This window comes from Gasterosteus aculeatus, chromosome 1 (assembly GCF_964276395.1).
Source record: "Gasterosteus aculeatus chromosome 1, fGasAcu3.hap1.1, whole genome shotgun sequence".
Taxonomy (NCBI): Eukaryota; Metazoa; Chordata; class Actinopteri; order Perciformes; family Gasterosteidae; genus Gasterosteus; species Gasterosteus aculeatus.
Genome location: NC_135688.1, coordinates 1,715,716 through 1,735,353, shown reverse-complemented (window position 1 = coordinate 1,735,353; position 19,638 = coordinate 1,715,716). Strand labels below are relative to the sequence as shown.

Genomic DNA, 19,638 nt, shown 5'->3' with positions numbered 1-19,638 from the left:
TTACCAGACTAATTTGCATAATATTATTTAGTCGACCTTTCGCTTTGATTAATTCGGTTTGTGCGACTCGCGGGCTACATGGAGATGAATGTTTCCGCTGAAGATTTATTACGAAATAGACGTTTTTTTTTTCTCGATTTGGTGGAATCGTAAAATGTTCTCAACCCAACAATATCAATCAGTGGAATGGACTCATTCATTTAGGAAGCGGTTGATGTTCTCTCTGAGCAGCTGGGCCTCTTCATTCATCTCATGGAGAAAACTAATATCATACAGTATGTGAGGAAACGGATCCAGTATAGATTTATTAATACGGTATATGGATTATTAAGGCTTTCATGGGAGGTTTGTCTTTATCCGCTGAGGATGTTTGGATGCCACATTTTCTTTATTTCCTTTAAGTCAATCTTCTTCTAAAAAACAACATGACAAACAAAGTATTTGCACGAACAAACGTTTGATGATTTTTATGAAATGTGCATTTTGCTTCTTTTTCACTGTCACAAATACCAATTAAAAAAATGAATAACGACAAAAGAGAATAATGTGTTATTTGTTCATTCCAGGCAGTGGACGAGGATTAACATCTGTTTGAAATGTGTGGCTGTGTGTGCGCGCGCGTGTCCCTTCCCTTGTTCTCGAAGGACCCCTCCTCCCTCTCTCTCTCTCTCTCTCTCTCTCTCCCCCTCCCTCCCTCTCTCTCTCTCCCCCCTCCATACACCGGAGGCTGGAGCTCGCGCGGCGGCATTACGCGGTGCGGATCCCGGTGCGCGCGGACCTCCGGAGGGCGCGCAGGATAAACCCGGTGGGAGCTGCAGATCTCCGGCTACCTGCCGCCTGGGAGCGGAGGAGCTTCTCGCGTCTCCATCCGGAGGATCTTCTCAGTCTGCTCGCCACAGGTTTGGGCTCTTTGAACAAGTTCCGTCCGGCTCCCCGGACCTCTGAGAGAAGCGCACGGGGCTCTCAGACTAAACGCGCGCGTGATCCCGTTTGCTTTTTTAAATGCAGGACGCGAAGCAGCAATAAATTGACTTGGGAGTCACGTCGTCAAGTTCCTTCTGGTCCGTAATGAGACGCGCCTGTTGGACAGTTCCCACTAAAAGAGGAAAAAGCGATTACATGGGATTAACTGTACATTTGACAGAAGGATGAAGAGAAACCGCGCGGATGTTTGTGAGATTATTTAATGTGGAAGTTTCTATTAAGCTTGTCGGTGATGATTCGACACTAAATCATGTAATAAATTACATTTAGGCAAAAACTAAATATAATTGGCTCGTATATATAAATGTGTATATTTTGCAAACCAGAAGGACTTCGGTCTGCGTCCTTACGCATCACGAGCTCGTGCATCACCCTAAAAGTTTAAAACCGTCTCTCTCTCTCTCTTCATGAGCCCTCTGATGAAAGTCTATTAATATAAAAAGCTTTTACCCCTCACACGGAACTTCGTTCTAAAATGAATACTTTTGAATTAATGTAATCTTGTTGTTGGAAGATAAATATTAAGACCCAATACGTAAACATTTATACAACATGATGCATCAGTTGGCACAGCGCGTAACGCGCAGCGCGGTTGGTTATTTAAAGGATTTAAGGACAGAGAGATACAAACAGCTGGAGGTTAAAGTGGTAAATATCCCAATGATTTGGTTGTAGTTTGGCAGAGGCTGCTGAGAGAAGGCAGTCATTAAAGAGAGCAATGTCAGTGGTGTGTGTGTGTGTGTGCGTGTGTGTGTGTGTGTGTGTGTGTGTGTGTGTGTGTGTGTGTGTGTGTGTGTGTGTGTGTGTGTGTGTGTGTGTGTGTGTGTGTGTGTGTGTATGTGTGTGAGAGAGTAAGTCCTAAGTGAGTCAAACTCTTGTGCTTTAATAATAAAATGGAATTGAAGAAGCCATTGTGCGTGATAATCTGGCACTCAGGCAACAATAGAAGGTTTCTTTGGGTCCACAGAAGTGTCTCCGCTCTAAAGCAGCATCTCCTGGTGTACACGGCTCCCATGCACTCTACTGCAGCCTCTGGCGACGGCGATAAGGCTGGAGGGGGGGGCATATAAACCCAGGAGGCTTTCAGGTGACGTAATAAGTTACTTCTTGGCCACCAGCAAACGTTGTCACAAACTGCAGTGGAGGAAGAAAATGAAATCAGTTTTCTCTGCATGAATTTATGTTAAAGTGAAGTCTGTGTGCAAAGCGACGGTCAACAAACACTGTGAGAAGATCAGAAGACGATCAGGTCCTGCACGTATTTGGCCTCCTGAAGGCGTCGTATTTGGCAACAGGCCGGACATTTTTTTTCTTCCTATTGATTCAGTAACAGTAAACTATCCTGACAGTAAATATTTAAACAAATAAAATACGGCCTCTTTGAATGTGCCCTCCGATCGACCAATCCCACGGCTTCGTGTTGATGTGCATGTACGTGGAGCACGGACAGTTCTTTACGGGAACGCATCTACGCCAGTGGGGCAGTCACCAGAGGCACCACTGAATCCATCAGCGCACACCAACCCCCCCCGGCCCCCCAATGGCTTCACAGAAGAAAAACAGGAATATGACTGTAACTTAAGCAGTGGGTGTCAGCTGCGTTAAGCGGCTTTTGTGGCTCATTGGGATTCAATAGAACTTTCTGTCCCTTTGGTGCCACCTGCAGGGCCCCCGAAGGTCCCCGGACCACACCCTGAGAACCCCTGCTTGGAGTGAATTACAGATTGTCTGCGTCTGGAAAGACGTATGGAAAATGCTCGACAACTGACAAGTCGCTATGCATCACCAGGGGTGTGTTTCTAATGTGCGTGTGCGTGTGTGTGTGTGCAGCGGTATTAATATAACTCTTAAGATATTAAGCCCTGTCATGTTCGGTAAACAGCCATTCATCACGCATTCCCTCCCTGCGATGGTACCCGCAAGATCCAATCCATTAGCCAACGCTGGGTGTCCACTCATGTGTGTGTGTGTGTGTGTTCGTGCGTGCATCATAATTCATTATAATGCTTAAGGAGTTCTGACGTATGTGAAAGTGCACCTGCATTTGAAAGAGAGGGGGGGGGGGGGGGCGGCATTGCATGGAGAGGATATTTACATTTTGAGCAGCAGTCCAGTAATATTCACGTGATAAGAAATGATCACACCGACCGGAATCTGCACCATGGACACGGCATGTTGCTGCTGCGTGTGCGTGTGCATATGTGCGTGTGTGTGTGTGTGTGTGTGTGCGAGTGTAACAAGGCAGAGGACTGATGGATGATCAGCTGAATGGATAAAGACGCGGCACAGATAAACACCTCTTCTCGCCCGCTGCGAGACGCCGAGTCGCCTCCTCTGCCCGGCGATACGGGGGAGAGCGAAGGCCGACGCCGCCGTGTCACCGGCTGCTTCTCGTTCCCCCCGCTGGACGAGAGGAGCTGCTTCTACAGTGTGCAGCACGCTTCACGCACCAGGCAGTGCTGAAAATCAGCTGGCGTCATGTACCTGTCGGCGGTGAGCTGGAGATCAGCCTGGAGACGGACACCACTGATAAGACGGGAGATACCTGCTATCTTCCCAAGTCTGTTCCTTTTTAAACGGGGAGCGATCTCTTGGAAAACTTCACCGATCACACGATCGTTGTCCACTGCGATATTAGAATAAATGGAGGCAGAGCAAAAGTTAAGCTCAAAGCGCCACTCACGGACAGTTAGGTCTTCCAATTTGAAATAATAAAATCCTAATTACCGACTCTTGGTCACGTTGCCTTCAGTTAGGATACGATTCTTCCCTCCAATTTGTCTCGGCGATCACACGCTGCACAGGATAACCGGAAAAACACACAACAGCGATATTATTGTGTGTTTTTAACGCACCGCTATCGGATCGGTACGGAATCAGTACCGGGAAGGACAGAAATGTATCAGAGCCCGGCGGCGATCCTTCACTACCGCCAAGTGTGGCCAAGGCATCATGTGTCAAAGCCGCATTTTCTCTAGTGACCAGCAGGGGGCGACTCCTCTGCTCCCATAGACGTCTATGAGGAAATGACTCTACTTCTCTGTAGTGACCAGCAGGGGGCGACTCCTCTGCTCCCATAGACGTCTATGAGGAAATGACTCTACTTCTCTGTAGTGACCAGCAGGAGGCGACTCCTCTGCTCCCATAGACGTCTATGAGGAAATGACTCTACTTCTCTGTAGTGACCAGCAGGGGGCGAATCCTCTGCTCCCATAGACGTCTATGAGGAAATGACTCTACTTCTCTGTAGTGACCAGCAGGGGGCGACTCCTCTGCTCCCATAGACGTCTATGAGGAAATGACTCTACTTCTCTGTAGTGACCAGCAGGGGGCGAATCCTCTGCTCCCATAGACGTCTATGGGGAAATGACTCTACTTCTCTGTAGTGACCAGCAGGGGGCAACTCCTCTGCTCCCATAGACGTCTATGAGGAAATGACTCTACTTCTCTGTAGTGACCAGCAGGGGGCGAATCCTCTGCTCCCATAGACGTCTATGAGGAAATGACTCTACTTCTCTCTTGATTTATTCCCTCAGTAAACATTGTAAACATGAGTTTATGTCTCAGTCTCTAGTTTCAAGTCTTCTTCAACACAGCGTGATGTTCATTTAGTAAATGATGGTCCATTTAGAGTCAAACAGGCCATAAAGCAGGGCACGCTGTCTCTGAGTCGCTCCCCCCCCACATCCCAAATCAAATCACTTCTGTTCATCGGCCGCTGTAATAACAACGTGGTGACACCCCTGAAGATGGCGGCGGTGAAATCACTGACCTTGAGTCTTGAAAGCGTTGGTCCCCAAACCTATAAACCCTCTATCAGATCAGAACATCTCCTGGTTGAGCAACAGCTTTCATGCGAAGGTCTCTTTCTTATCCAAATCAACACACGAACACGCGCATGACGCAGCAGCCTGACCGGAGGGTTTTTTAGTCATCGAAAGAAGGGCAAAGAGCGGCACGCAGCCGTCTGTGGCTTGGGAAGCGTGTTTCTACTCCCAACCGGCTTTGGTGAGGCTTTGATTCAATAAGCCACTGATTGATCAGCCCTTAGTAGACAGTGATGCAGATCGACTAACGAATCAGCGCATTAGACCCCCTGCTGAGTGCCTGCCCTTTTCCAGACAGTTTCAACTGAATGCTTCTGAGATGGATCCGTGCAGTAAAAGGTCATTTGGATGCTGGTGTGTTCTGCCCATGACATGCATGTAGTTTACTTTGCCCCCCCCCCCCTCCCCCGGTTGCCTGGGAGCCAATGGACGTTTGCATGGTTTATTTTTAAGATTCATCACCCTTCTGAAACACTGCAGCACCGACCAGAAATGACCAGATGACCAAAATTAGCCCCTCACGGCTTCATGGAAAGGTCGGGTCTGGATTTTGTTTTTCTACCTTTGGTATGAGAGGGTTCAGCACTTCTTGCTTTGACACTGAATATAAATTGTGCACTTGTACACAAACACAGTGTTTTTTGCCAGAGAGACTGTCTGCAGGAGGGGACACCCCTTCTGTCTCCACCGCATCACCACCTACCTGAAAGCTAAACACTAAACCTCTTATTTCTGTCTTTGTTCCTGTTCTTATCTACATACAGCACTCCCATAAGGGGGGGGGGGTGTTAAAGACACCACTGCTGAAGTTTGCTATTCTCAGAGGAGATAACAGGGATCAATTCTCGTAGATCGCCTTCACAGCTTTCAGTGAGTTCACGGCGTGCAGCGTCTGAAAACACGCACACACACAAAATAAAGGGCTTACAAACTCACACTAGCAGCGTCTAAATAATCTCTCCGTCTGAAGGCTCGTGGTATATTGCCTCCAGGCGTCATGTCGAGTGCATTAGCGGAAGCAAAGAAAAATACCCTCCCTGTCTGCGTTTGTCCAATTGTTTTTGCGGCGTGACAAAAATGCAAATCCCCCGCCATAAATCCGGTGTATCGCGGGTCTAAATTAAAACACTTAAATCACGCGAGTGATATTTCGTCCTCTGCTTGTAGCGTGAGAGCTTGTTATTGCTGCAGGAGATCAGCTGAAGGCCCGTGTGTGTTTCTCCAGCCTGGTGAGACACAAAGCCTCCCTGCACTTGGCGTGAAGATAAAAGCTTTTGCGTCGCGGTGATTGCTACCTCTGCACGGTGACGCTCCCTCCCTGCTCCTCTGCTCTGCGTTGGTCCATCCAAAGCATCCGCCCCGATCCCCCGCACACCCGTGGGACCACCCTCACCCCAAACAAACAGCAAGACAAAGTGGGGGTGAAAATATGCCCAAACAATCTGCTGCTCGTAATCACGGATCCGGTCTTTCTCTCGGGCGGCTCACACCCTCATTTCTGTTTCTGTCGACAGGTGACCTGCAGCTGGTTGGCGAGAGGAGGCTGCAGAGAGGAAGAGGATGAAGAGGAGTAGGACCTGTGCGGTTCCACGAGCTCATTGAGAGGCCTTCGCTCTGCTGCCTTTTGATTTGGAAGGAATAAAGGGGACTTTGCTTAAAGAGGCCCAGCGGGAGTTCATCACCTCAGCGTTTCTTATTCGCCTCCGTGGGAGTAAATCATGGCCGTGCACTAAACACAGAAAAACGCCGTTCGTCCCTTTGACCGTTGGCTCGCACGCCGCCCCTCCTCCCGGGGTTTGGCCCTCGGCCATGGAGAAGACGTACTCACTGACTGCCCACTACGATGAGTTCCAGGAGGTGAAATACGGCGGTCGCTACAGCAGCGACATCCTCAGCAACGGCATGACCCTCCACCTGGGGGGCAGCCTGGACCGCCACGCGGTGCGCAGCGGCGGCGGTGGCGGCCGCGGTGGGACAATCTCCAACGGCCGAAACCGAGACCCGAGCGGTATCGGCGGCGGCGGGGGGAGGTTGGGTCGGGGGCTTCCCCGGTGGAGCCGGAGGGAGATCTGCCTCCTCTCGGCGCTGGTCTTCGCGGCGGGCATGTGCGTCATCCTCGGCAGCATGCTGGCCCTCAAGTACATCTCGTTGGAGGCGCAGCAGGACCCGCAGTGCCAGCAGGACTGCCAGCGCCGGCGCACGCTGCTGCGGGCGGCGCGCTTCGTGCAGGCCAACATCGACCCCACCATCCAGCCCTGCCAGGACTTCTACTCCTTCGCCTGCGGCGGCTGGCTGAGGCGCCACGGCATCCCCGAGGACAAGCTCAGCTACGGCATCATCACCGCCATCGGGGAGCACAACGAGGAGAAGCTGCAGCGCCTCCTGCTGGAGCCCGTGCGGCGCGGCGGCGCGGACTCGGCGGAGCGCAAGGTCAAGGAGTTCTACCGCTCCTGCGTGAACATCCGGGACATCGACCGGCTGGGCTCCGACCCCATGACGGAGGTGATAGACGGCTGCGGGGGGTGGGACCTGGCGGGGGCTCCCCCGGGGGCGGCTGGGTGGGAGCGGGAGGGCGCCCCGCAGAGGCCGGACTTCAACGAGCTCCTGTACAAGACGCAGGGCGTCTACAGCACCGCCGTCTTCTTCTCCCTCACCGTCAACGTGGACGACAAAAACTCCTCCAGGAACGCCATCAGGGTGAGACGGGGCGGGGGGGGGCGGCGTTGCCTGGTGGAGGGTCCTCATGAAACGCAGTCACGTGACACTCTCAGCGTGGCTTTTAGGAGCAGCGCCGTAGAAACAATACTAAATCCTTCCGTTTATTTCTCACAGAGGAATTTGCGCCAAACAGCAAAAAACATTAAAGTTCAGTAATATCTGATGCTTAATACACAGGTAATGACGGTGGCGTTGACTTAATACCTGCTGTGTGTGCACAGATCGATCAGGAGGGGCTGACGCTGCCCGAGAGGAGCCTCTACCTGGGACAGGACGAGGACAGTCTGAAGGTGAACCTGCTTCACCTGCCACCTTCTTCAACGCCACCCCACCTTCTTTCTCCCCCTTTTTCCTCACAACCTTTCTTTACATCTAGACTCAAATAGACCATAAAGCAGGGTATGCGTTAGGGCGGGGCTTACTATGATTGACAGGTCTCTGCCAGAGACCTATACCGGTGTCTCTCACGCTTCCTCAGTCCAAATATGGTCACTCCCCGTTGATTGGTTGCAAAAGGACAAGGTGGTTAAAACGGTGAACTCAAGGCCTCATAACATCAGTCCACAAACCACTGGGTGACTTTGCTTCCTGCAGACAGTCTATGCCCGACCCACACCCCTTCCTCCCCCCCTTCCTCCCTCCCTCCCTCATCCCCTCCATCACTCCTCCGTCTGTCCTTCTCCTTATCAATCCACCTGTTGCCCTCTTGTCTCCCGCTGTGCTTTTGTTATCCCGTCCACTCGACCACATGTCCCCTCCCCCTCCTCGCCCCCCTCCGGTCACCGCTCGTTGCCGTCCTCCCGTCTGTTAGCGCTGATGTCGTTGTGCGTCTCAGATCCTGGCGGCGTACAAAGCGCTGATGGAGCGCCTGCTGAGCATGCTGGGAGCTCACAACGCCACGCAGAAGTCCAAGGAGATCATACAGCTGGAGACGCGTCTGGCCAATGTGAGCTGATCAGCGCGCGTTTGTTCATGTGCGTGCATGCGTGGGCCTGCGTGCGTGTGTGTGCTTGTGTGTGGGTGTGTGTGTGTGTGTGTGTGTGTGTGTGCGTGTGTGTGTGTAAAAATCTCCTTCCTCCCCAGATCACTGTGTCAGAATATGACGACCAAAGAAAGGACATCAGCACCATGTATAACCGCGTCACCCTCCGGCAGTTACAGCGCATCGCTCCCAGTGTGAGTGCTGCACGCACACACACACACACACACACACACACACACACACATGCACACACGCTGCACTCACACAAACCCATCACTTTTGTGTGAGTGCAGCGTGCATTTCGGGTAGAAGCAGACGTGATGGGTTAAGATTTGAACTCCAACTAAGCATTTTAAGTAGTGTGTGTGTGTGTGTGTGTGTGTGTGTGTGTGTGTGTGTGTGCGTGTGCGTGTGTGTGCGTGCGTGTGCGTGTGTGTGCGTGTGTGTCGGGGAGGTTGAATGAATAAAGGGAGTAAAAAGGAAAAGAGGAGATGAGGAGACATCAGTGGGAGCTGGAAGTGATGGAGGGAGGAGAGGGGGAGACACGGGGGAGACGCAGGCAGTGTGTGTGGGGGTGGGGGAATGTGGGGTTACTTGTTGTAAACAAACAAATAAAGATGGAGGACGAGAGACAAGAGAAGAGAAGAAGTAGATCAGAGGAGAGAGAAACCAGACGAACGGCTTCGCTGACTTTCTGCAATTAAAAAAACATATACATATATATTTATTTATATATATATATATATATATATATATATATATATATATATATATATATATATATATTCTGTTCAATGGGGTCGATATTTAAAACACATCACGTTTTGCTTTTTTTGTTCAGTTTGTATTTAACTTTTCAGTGTTTTTTTTTTAAATTTTTAATAATAATTCTGACTCTAAACCTAAAACCATTCTTCCTCCTCTCAGCTTCACTGGAAACGCCTGCTGGACCGAATCTTCTACGACAACTTCTCAGAAGACGAGGAGATCGTGGTGCTCGCCACCGACTACATCCAGCAGGTCTCTGACATCATCAAGACCACCTCCAAGAGGTAAGGGAACAAGGGGGGGGGGGGATTAATTAAATTAGACGGGGGGCTTTTTTTTCACGCTCTACTTTTTGAGCGTGAGTAAGCGCTTTTGTTTGAGGTTCTTTGTGTGCGTGTGTGCGTGTGTGTGTGTGTGTGTGTGTGTGTTTCCTTGGGTTCAGGACTGCCACTTTAGTTTTGGGCTACGATGCAATGTCACCAGGTGTATGGATTGTTTTTTTGAGGGCTGCTGTGTGTGCGTGTGTGTGTGTGTGTGTGTGTGCGCGTGTGTGTGCGTGTGTGTGCGCGTGTGTGTGCGCGTGTGTGTGAGTCTGTTCGGTGAACTTCCAATTCTTCTGCAGCTGATTATTATTGATCTACAGCCACACCGATCCACCGCCTGCAGACGCAGACAAGACGCACGCGGATGAACAATCGCGCACACAAACGCACTCACACAGAAACGCGCGCGCTTTCCTTCCCTGTCTCGTTGTTGACAGCCTCCAGGGCGGCGGCCTCCCGGGCGTCACGGCGGCTGACAGCTCGCCAATGGTCGCTGGGCTGTGAACACAGACGCACACAGGCAGACGCACACAGACAGACGCACACAGACAGACGCACACAGACAGACGCACACAGACAGACGCACACAGACAGACGCACACAGGCAGACGCACACAGACAGACGCACACAGGCAGACGCACACAGACAGACGCACACAGACAGACGCACACAGGCAGACGCACACAGGCAGACGCACACAGGCAGACGCACACAGACAGACGCACACAGACAGACGCACACAGACAGACGCACACAGACAGACGCACACAGGCAGACGCACACAGGCAACTCGTCTTCTACCTTGAGCGTAACTTTTATTACATTTGCAAGCTGCGATGATTTAATTCGGCTGCGTTTTGATTTGCGTGTGAATCACTGGAAGCTGAAGATCAGCGTGTTTTTGCCGTGTATGAACATAATGCCGTGACTGTCTCCAACCTGGTTTCCCCGGTGTGACTTTTTACCAACATACATCATTATTTTTGCGTGTTTACCCTGTGACTGTTTCAACATACACTATTACTTTGACCTTTTCTTTCCCTACTGTGCTGTGACGTGAGGTTTTTGGTTTGCAGCTAAATTGACTTGTCGGTCTTTTGCCTTCGAAGGGCAGATGATTTTTGATATTAATCTCAAAACGGTACAACAGCTTTTTAATGATTTCTTTGATGTTTTAATGACGTACTGTACTTTTTAATTTGACCCACTGTCCTAAAGACGCATTTCACAGCTCTGCAAAGAGCTGAGAAAAACATATTATCCTTTTCTTTGACATTTTAATAACCCGAGCGTTTTCATGCCATGCTAGTGACCATGCTATCTCCTTTTATGTCAAACCTAATGATTTATTCGCCATTACTTTTTCACTACATATTATAGAAGTAAATATTTTACATCGCGTTTGTTTTTGTGCATTTAATGCATTTTTACTCCTATTTCTTTCCTCTCGCACCTTTTACAGGATCCGTTAGAGATCATTTTTCACTTCATTCTTACCGCGCTGACTTCGTCAGCCGCGTCCCAGGATAAGATCGTAGCTCCGCTCCCGTCAGCGTGAACGTCTCTCTGCTCGTTCCTGAGCGCCGTGGTGGTGAAGAGGGTTTACTCCCTATCTGCTCTCCTGCAGCTCTCCCGCTCTTATTTTGCCGTGAAATACATTTTTCAAACACAACACAACGCGCATACAGTTGACTGGTTTAATTAAGGGATTTATAATCCCCTTTGTGGAAGCTGCTCGTGTCCATCAGCTCGGGTTCACTTCTCCTCTGTGATGCTCCGTCTCCTCCCTCCTTGTTCAGGAACCTTCTCTTCGAGATGTCTCCTCATCCATCCCCTCCGATGGCTTTAGAAATAGATTCCAGGTTTCCAATCATAGTCTCTTCTTCCCTTCGTGGTCTGACGTTCCGTCTTCTCTTCTCTTCTTTCACTCGGCTGCTCCCGAAAAGTTTAAATGGACTTCTTATTTTCAGAGCCACGTTGTTGTGGATTAAACTTCTTCATTGTTGGTTACTTATTGGTTACTGCTAAGATGATAATGTATTAAAAACACTCACACATGCGCCTGGACCCACAAGATTATAATGTTTGTTTTTAAGTGATTTAAAACACCAACGTGAGGTTCAAAAACATCTAAACTCATTTGGCACTTTGGTGATTGAAACACGTCCAACAGTTGGGAATAATAAACACAGTAGTGAACCACAATGATGACAATGTCCAAATGATATTTAATCATTAAAACATACGAGTTTCTTTAATACAGCATGGACGCTTTAGGGCGGGGCTTACTGTGACTGACAGGTCGACGTTTATGGCTTCTCTATGCCACTAATCCGCATTCCAATCATGCCAACGGGCCTTCAAAGCGACGTCGTGACTGCGTCTCAAATACAGTCTGTGATCGACGCTCGTGGGACTCGGATGTGATGGAGCCGCTTCTCGTCGTTTCTGACGTGAAACCTGCTTCATCCTCGCGGGTCTGGTTCCGCCTCGGAGACGGAGGACTCGTCCCCTGTGACTCGGCGTTTTCCCTTCACCAAACTGTCCAAGTATTTGGACATAAACCGGCGTTCCATAGTTTGACACTCGGACCCGATGAGACCACAGCGATTGATCCCTTTTTGTGTCGTGTTTTTAAGAAAAGTGCTCACATTTCACTGATGCGTTCGAGGTCAATCATCTCCGGGAAAATTCAATGTCCCTCAACGGGTTTGCAGAAAAAGATTCTTGTTAAATTTGGAGGAAGGGCGACGCTTTGCGCTCTGAGGGGTGAAAAGGCGACGGCGGCGCAAAAGGCTGTCGGACCCTTTCGTCTTCTGGGACGACGTGATGGGCGGTGAAACTTCCTCCATTCTTCTCTGTTTCACTTCCCGCTTCCTCTGTTGTCCACCTCAATGGCGCTTTGTCTTTGTCCTCTTTCACCCGTTTCTGTTTTTGTTCTTTTTCCGTTACTTCCTGTTAAAAAACCCCAGCTATTTCTCCTCATCCGTGTCCACCCTCCTCCTGTCCCGTCACCTCTCTTCCTTCTCCTCCTCACATCATTTCTCTTCTCCCGTCTTCATTCAGGTTGCCATTGACAACTCGATCCGTCGGTGGCACTCCATCCCCCCCTCGGGCCCCATCTCAATTTACGGGCGTCTATCGACCTCCCCCTCCTCATTATCCCCCCCCCCCCCTCCACCGCCTCCTCCTCCTGCGCCTCATTGTCCACCTCCTCCTCCTCCTCCTCGCTGTCCACCACCTCCTCCTCCTCCTCGCTGTCCACCACCTCCTCCCCTCCCATGTTCTCCCATTGGTGGTTGTTCCCATCATACAAGTCTTCTGACAGGAGCACTCGCACCTCCACCTCCTCATCCTCCATCCATCTTCTCTTTTCTTCCCCCTGCCTCCAGTGTGTGTCTGTATGTGTGTGTGTGTGTGTGTGTCTGTGTGTGGGTGTGTGTGTCAGTGTGTGTGGTCCTTACGCTCTTTGATGACTACAGCCCATCCCATTAGGCAGATGAGCAGGGAACGCACAATGACAACACCAGCGTTTCTCTCGCCGCTAACTCCATCACCCTCAACTGAGTGTGTGTGTGCGTGTGTGTGTGTGTGTGTGTGCGTGTCGAGTCATTTGGTGCGTGTTACTTTCTCCTCGGCGGTTTGAAGGCCGGTGACAGAAGGCGTTTGTCACGGTGCGTTTCGGTGGACATTGTGCGTTCGCCCCCCCCCCCCCCCCCCCCCCCCCCTCCGCTGAGTCCTACACACACACTCAGCAGGTGTGAAGTCACCTGGTCGACTCCAGCAGTCGAGGTTTGAGTGCCGAGCGGGCGACTTTGTATCTCAGGGAGAAGTCAACCTGCAGCTTTTCAAAATAAACTTCTGTTTTCAGAGGAGACACCTGAGTCTCGTTCAGGGAAATATCCTAAAATAATGTGTTACTTTGGGATAAGATCTTGAAATATTCGATTTGGATAAGGAAAAGGTTGTGGTTTGTTTCAGTACTAACTGTACTAACAGCTGTACTACCGTTAAAAGGCCTCAGAAATAACAAGTAGAAACGAGGTCGCCTGCCTGGTTTTTCTTTTTCTCTTTCACTGTTATTCTTTCATAGATGACGATATCTTCCCCTCGCTGTCCCTCCGAAACGACCACGTGAAGCTCGTAATCGAGGAGTCCCCCCCCTCCATTACCCCCGGGGTCGTTACCTGTGGTGACGTGTGGACGCCGTGCGAGGGGACCGTGTCTCTTCGTCTTCCTAACGAGCCCCATTAAAGCCCATCCGGCTAATGAGCCTTCGCCCGGTGCTCCGGCGATTAAGACCCGCTGCTCCATCCATTACGGCACAAAGCCAACACCAGCGTGTACAAGCGGGACCATGTGGGGGGGGGCGTTAGACGCTGGTTCATCATCAGTCACAACGAAGCTTCATGTAGTGTTGATGCTGTCGGTGGTGGAGGACCAGGGTCCCTTCGGGAAGCCTCTCAGCAGAACATCTCACTGATTGACGTCCTCAGAGGCTCCTCAGAGGGTCCTCAGAGGCTCCTCAGAGGGTCCTCAGAGGGTCCTTAGAGGCTCCTCAGAGGCTCCTCAGAGGGTCCTTAGAGGCTCCTCAGAGGCTCCTCAGAGGGTCCTTAGAGGCTCCTCAGAGGCTCCTCAGAGGGTCCTCAGAGGCTCCTCAGAGGCTCCTCAGAGGGTCATTAGAGGCTCCTCAGAGGCTCCTCAGAGGGTCCTTAGAGGCTCCTTAGAGGCTCCTCAGAGGCTCCTCAGAGGGTCCTCAGAGGGTCAGGACTCACCTGAGAGCTTGTGGAGTTGTGGACCAGATCGGAGGTGACGACAATGAGCACAAACAAGTCCGTGCTCTGGTGCTCCTCCTTGAAGCAGTAAATTGAATGCAGGCCCAGTTGATGCACATCTGGATGTTCTCGTGCAAAATAAGCGCGCTTTCATTTGAAGGTGTCACTTCCAACGCTGTCTCGATACGAACACCTCCCACTGATATCAGCGACGATATCAGCCACGCGTTTGATTCCAGCTTTAGATCGATGTCACCACACTTCGTCAAAGACGCCTCCAGTGAAATGCCCCCGCCCCCTGCCCCCCCCCAACGCACGCTGACGTTTCACCATTATCATATAGACGACTTCCTTCGCGCGCGCAGACGCACACGTGCTGTCGTCCACAAAAGAAGAAACACAAACAAGCGAAGCAGCTGATCGAGTCTCCTCGTTCATCCTCCTGCTTCGCCCCCTCCGCCCTCCACCCCCCGTCAATCAGATCCACCAGCGCCTCAGGGCCTCGGGGGGAGGGGGGGGAGGGGGAGGTTAGCTGCTGCTGTTGCCGAGGCACTTTCAATTTAATATCTGTCATGCAGATACGGGAGAATTAGGACGAAAACAAAAATCACAACATGTCTTGAGGTCGGCGTGGAGCCTCACAGTGGGGGGGAGCGGGGGGCTTTTTTTTCCCCGCAGGGCGAGAGTAGATGTGTGGGCACCCAGTGGGGGCGCGAGGGCACACCAGCGCCCCGTCGTCTGGGTGGGTGGGGGGGGGGGGGACACAGCTTGAATGCATAAGTGAGCGATCCATTTTCTTTCCTCACGCTCAACTTTTTAAAATGTGTTTCTTAATTTTAGTTTTTTCCCTCAGCGCATCAGATGGGGGGGGGGGGGGGGGGCGCTCTGAAGAGCTGGCGGGCCCGTCGCTGCTCTCCATCACTGTCTGCTTCTTGTTTTCCTCTCTCAGCGGGACCCCGAGGTTCAGATGGTGGAGGGGGGGGGGGGTCTGAACCAGATGGAAGGAGATAATAGATCCTCACTCGTCCTAACCCTAAATACAGTAACGCACACACACACACACACACACACACACACACACACACACACACCAAAAGTACGCTGCGTTCTTACCTGTTTGTGGCCGTAACTCTGCACGTTCATTGATGATGTAATCAGGAAGCAGGAAGTATAAAGACGTGCGTTTCATGTTGCGTCAACGTGTTACATACGTGTTACATATGTGTTGCATATGTGACAATGAACCGTTTCTGATTCTGACTTTAAGGGTTCGTCGGGTTTGTACCAGAGGTGTCAAGTATCGAAGTACAAATACTACTTCGGGTATCTATACTTTACTGGAGTATTTATTTTTCAGACCACTTTTTACTTTCTGCTCCTTACGTTTTAAAAACGGCCTCGTTACTTTCAGCTTGTCGCAGTTCAAAAACACAAAGACAAAAAAAACCCGTCCAGATAAACGTCGCCATGCGGACACAGTGGAGGTGATTGTGTTTGGATGAGAATATAAACATTTAGCATCCAGACACCCGGCTGGTTTTCTCCGCGATGCGCCGGCAGATCGGAGCGACACCGGGTGGGAAAAGTGGTGGAAAGTTGGTATTTATGGGGGGGCCTCCTCCTCTTCCTCCTCTTCCTCCTCCTCCTCACGCAGAGTCAATGTAACGTTAGATGAGCATCTTCGTGACCGTGGGTTTGTCCTAAATGTTTGATTGAGAGTCTGGCACACAGCGACTTGCAATCAGCGTATTAAATAAAGTGACGTGTGTCTTAATGCGGCTTTGCAAATGAACACAAAGGGATTCTGTATTTTTGGCCCATGTTTTAATAACCGACCGCTGCCAGTTCAGTGTTTCCCATCATTATAAACATGGGTGCCCCCCCCCATGACGTAGTAAACCTGGGGGAGACACTGCAGTCTACCGAATCAATGCAACGTGTGTGTGACTCGTGTCACTGGAAAATGGGTGGTGGTTTTATCTGTTTAAGTCAGATACATTTGTTGTTGTTGTTGTCACGGTGTGGTTTCACTTCCTGTTGTATTTTGTAGTTTTCTGCCACTCGTGTCCCCGGGTAACTTCACTTCCTGCCTCGTCCCGTCGTCCCCTGTGATCGTCTAATAGTTTCCACCTGTGTCCAATCACCTGCACCACCCTTGTGTATTTAAGCCGTGCGTGTCTGTTGTGTCACTTGTCGCGTCATTGTCTCTCGTCGTGGATGTCCGTAGTTTCATGCCTGCTGTTCTTCCCCCTGGTTCCTGTGTTTTTTTGGCCTTTTGACTAATAAAGTCTTTTGTTTTCCTGAGAGGTCTGCGTTTGAGTCCTGCCTCCCACCCGCATCCCTGACAGTTGTTGTTGTTTCCATCATCCCAACGGCAGGTCACGTGATCTGCAGGCGCCTTCTGATCACACTGTGACGGACGGACGTGTTGTGTGAGCGAAGTTACGCGTTAAGAGTTTGTCCTTAATGGAATTTCTTACATTACTTTTACTTTTATACTTTAAGTAGTTTTGAAACCAGTACTTTTATACTTTTACTTAAGTAAAACGCTTGAGTCTGTACTTCTACAGGAGTCTTTTTAAACCCTAGTATCTGTACTTCTATTGCGTGATGAATGTGAAGACCTTTGACACCTCTGGTTTGTACCAACAAATAATGGCAGTTTTTCATTCTAAATGACGAGAACATTGACTCAAAGAGACATCGCTCCCTCTGACCGACCCGTCCCGCCCCCTTGATTCCTCCTCCCTAGGGTCCTGCACAACTACATGCTGTGGCGCGTGGTGGCGGCGCTGAGCGAGCACCTCTCCACCGCCTTCCGCAGCTCCATCTACGAGTTCTCGCGGGAGATCGACGGCACCGAGCAGCGCCTGGAGCTCAGCCGGCTGTGCCTCACTCAGACCAACAAGCACTTCGGCATGGCCCTGGGGGCCCTGTTCGTCCAGCAGCACTTCTCCACGCACAGCAAGGCCAAGGTAGCCCCATCCTCTCCTCCGCCCGGCCCAGCGGCCTCCTGTGAAGTTCATTTCGAGGTCCGTGTTCTGTGTCTGTGGCCAAAATGTCACTCGGGCAGCTTTTACATGTTGGATTAGAAACTAAAACTGAGACAAGCTGAAAAAAAACGACGGGACCCGAAGCGGAGTCAGACTCCTCACCTGACTGATGCAAGCCAATCGCTGCACTGCAGGGGTTCTCCACCATCACACGCTTCTATGTAGATCTATAGAAGTCTTGATAGGCATAGGAATATGAGATGAAGAAAAAGCATTGCCCCTGAATTACATTTTCATGACTTTATTTACTTACTAAACCATAAAACATCCCTCTGATCTTGTTTTATCTTTGTACGTCTTGAAGTATTTTCTTTTTTTTTTCGACATAGTTTCTTTATTTTTCTTCTGGCTCATCATTCGTCATTTCGCCCCTGAAGGACTTTGATTGAATCCTGACACCATCCTGTCCGATCAGAATGATCTGTCATCTTCACCTTCCCTTTCTCCATCTTGGTCTCCTGTTTCCCCCCGTGGACCCCGTCTCTTTCACCTTAACACCCCCTCAAAATGTATTCTTCACGGGGATGTGCACGGTTCCCGATAGCATCCCTGACCTCCTGCAACCCGGCGCTCCTCTTTGAGCTTCATCTCCCTTCCACCTCCTTCCTCTCCTTCTCTCTCAACCCTCCTCGTCCCACACCGAGGCCTCAGGTCGGAGGCCTCATTACCCCAGAAGCTACCTGGACCCTCAGTCGGTGTGTCGGCCTGGATTCACTCGCCTCGGCGGGGGGCGAGAATTAATGAGCCTCGTTATGCCGGATCCCTCACAACGCGTCCCACTGCAGAATAAATATTTAAAAAAAACAAGTTTGGGCCGGCCGAGATGTTCATGGAGAAGCAGCAATGCGATGAGTTTGTAGTGAATTATTATTTTTGGGGGGATCTTCCGAGACGCGCTGTAGTTCCAGCAGCACCAACTTAACGCTTTAAAAAAATCAGCTGATCAATTTTAAGAGTCAATTTATCTCAGTTGTACTTTTCATTCTTGTCCGGCTCTCAACTTAAGATGATCCATTTCAAAGCTTTGAACCACTCGCTGAGGTTCTGGTAGCTTGTGGAAAATGTTTTATTTTAATGTGCCGGACACGTGAGTTATTCACAATTAATTTCTTCTGCTGCTGCTGCTGTGTAAATAAAAGCACCAGCTTGAGAACCGAGTGTTTTAGGATTAGATGGGGCCAAAGAAAACGTGATCAGGACATCAATATTATAAATATACTTCAAGTTGCTTTGCACAGAACCTCAATTCCCCTCAAGCCACAAAAACACGGACGTAACAGCCTCAATGAACAACTCTTGAAAGCAGCCGAAGCAGATCTGTGATATTAAATTAAAGTGGAGGCCACGTCCTCTATGGAGCAGAAGAAACGTTCCTGTTGGTGGCGGAGGTGATTTCTCGGGGGCTTTGCAGCTGACTCACGTCTTAACGTACATGCCGCCACCGTCCTCCGGAGGCCACAGCGTCTCGTTCCCGTCACTTTGACTTTGCGTTAGTGTTGGCGGCTGTAAAATGGAGCCGCTGCCATGCTGGGGTTTTTTTTTTAATGAAATCGAAAACTTTGGTGACGGTTGAACGCTTCGATATCGCGGTTTCAGCTGCAAAAAGGGTCAGTGGCAATTACATATTGGACATGGGGAGTTCACATTACTCACATACTGGGTTCACAAAGGTGAAAAGAAATCCACCATTCAGTGCAAATCTGCTGGTGGAAACGCTTCACTGAGAGAAACACAAGGCCATGCGCAATATTTCAACTTAGATTAGAATTTCTCTTACATACTGTATACATTACTTGGTAGGAAGTTGGGAATATTATGTCACAATACTGCTGGTTTTAAAGATGTTTTACTGTGAAAAAGTCTGTTACATGTTTAAAGGAGAGTATGAATGTGATATAAAATGCAATATATGATGCTGTTGTATTAAAGAACAGTTCTTGCCCGTTCAGGCTTTGCTCATCACCAGATTCCTCCCCCAGCTGATAGCTAACACTAGCCGTGTTTGTTTTTACGTTCTTGTTGGTTGTTTGGGGGGCGTGTCTTGGGGGCGTGTCTTTGGGGGCGTGTCCTTGGAGGGCGCGATGCTGCGAGCCTCTTTAATGGGGATAAGAGTTTTTTAACTTTTTACTCAAATTCTGTTCAGTGCACAAATGTACACGACGCCACTTCAAACCACTCAGGGGAAATATAATCAACAATCTAAAGTG

The 19,638-nt window shown here is 50.0% G+C and overlaps 1 protein-coding gene across 3 annotated transcripts in view; it reads left to right on the top strand.

The window, feature by feature from the left end:
* The first annotated feature begins 700 nt into the window (after positions 1-700).
* Positions 701-19,638, top strand: part of ecel1 (endothelin converting enzyme-like 1) — a 28,334-nt gene continuing 9,396 nt past the window's right edge. For 2 of the 3 annotated variants that reach the window (XM_078106809.1, XM_078106805.1), the window contains exons 1-7: positions 739-899; positions 6,326-7,508; positions 7,751-7,819; positions 8,365-8,475; positions 8,613-8,705; positions 9,439-9,563; positions 17,131-17,353. In XM_078106809.1, the coding sequence (XP_077962935.1) occupies positions 6,621-7,508; positions 7,751-7,819; positions 8,365-8,475; positions 8,613-8,705; positions 9,439-9,563; positions 17,131-17,353 (1,509 nt within the window). In that variant the 5' untranslated portion in view covers positions 739-899; positions 6,326-6,620. Of the gene's footprint in view, positions 900-1,951; positions 2,072-6,325; positions 7,509-7,750; positions 7,820-8,364; positions 8,476-8,612; positions 8,706-9,438; positions 9,564-17,130; positions 17,354-19,638 lie in introns of all 3 variants that reach the window. The other variant, XM_078106808.1, reaches the window with a different exon arrangement.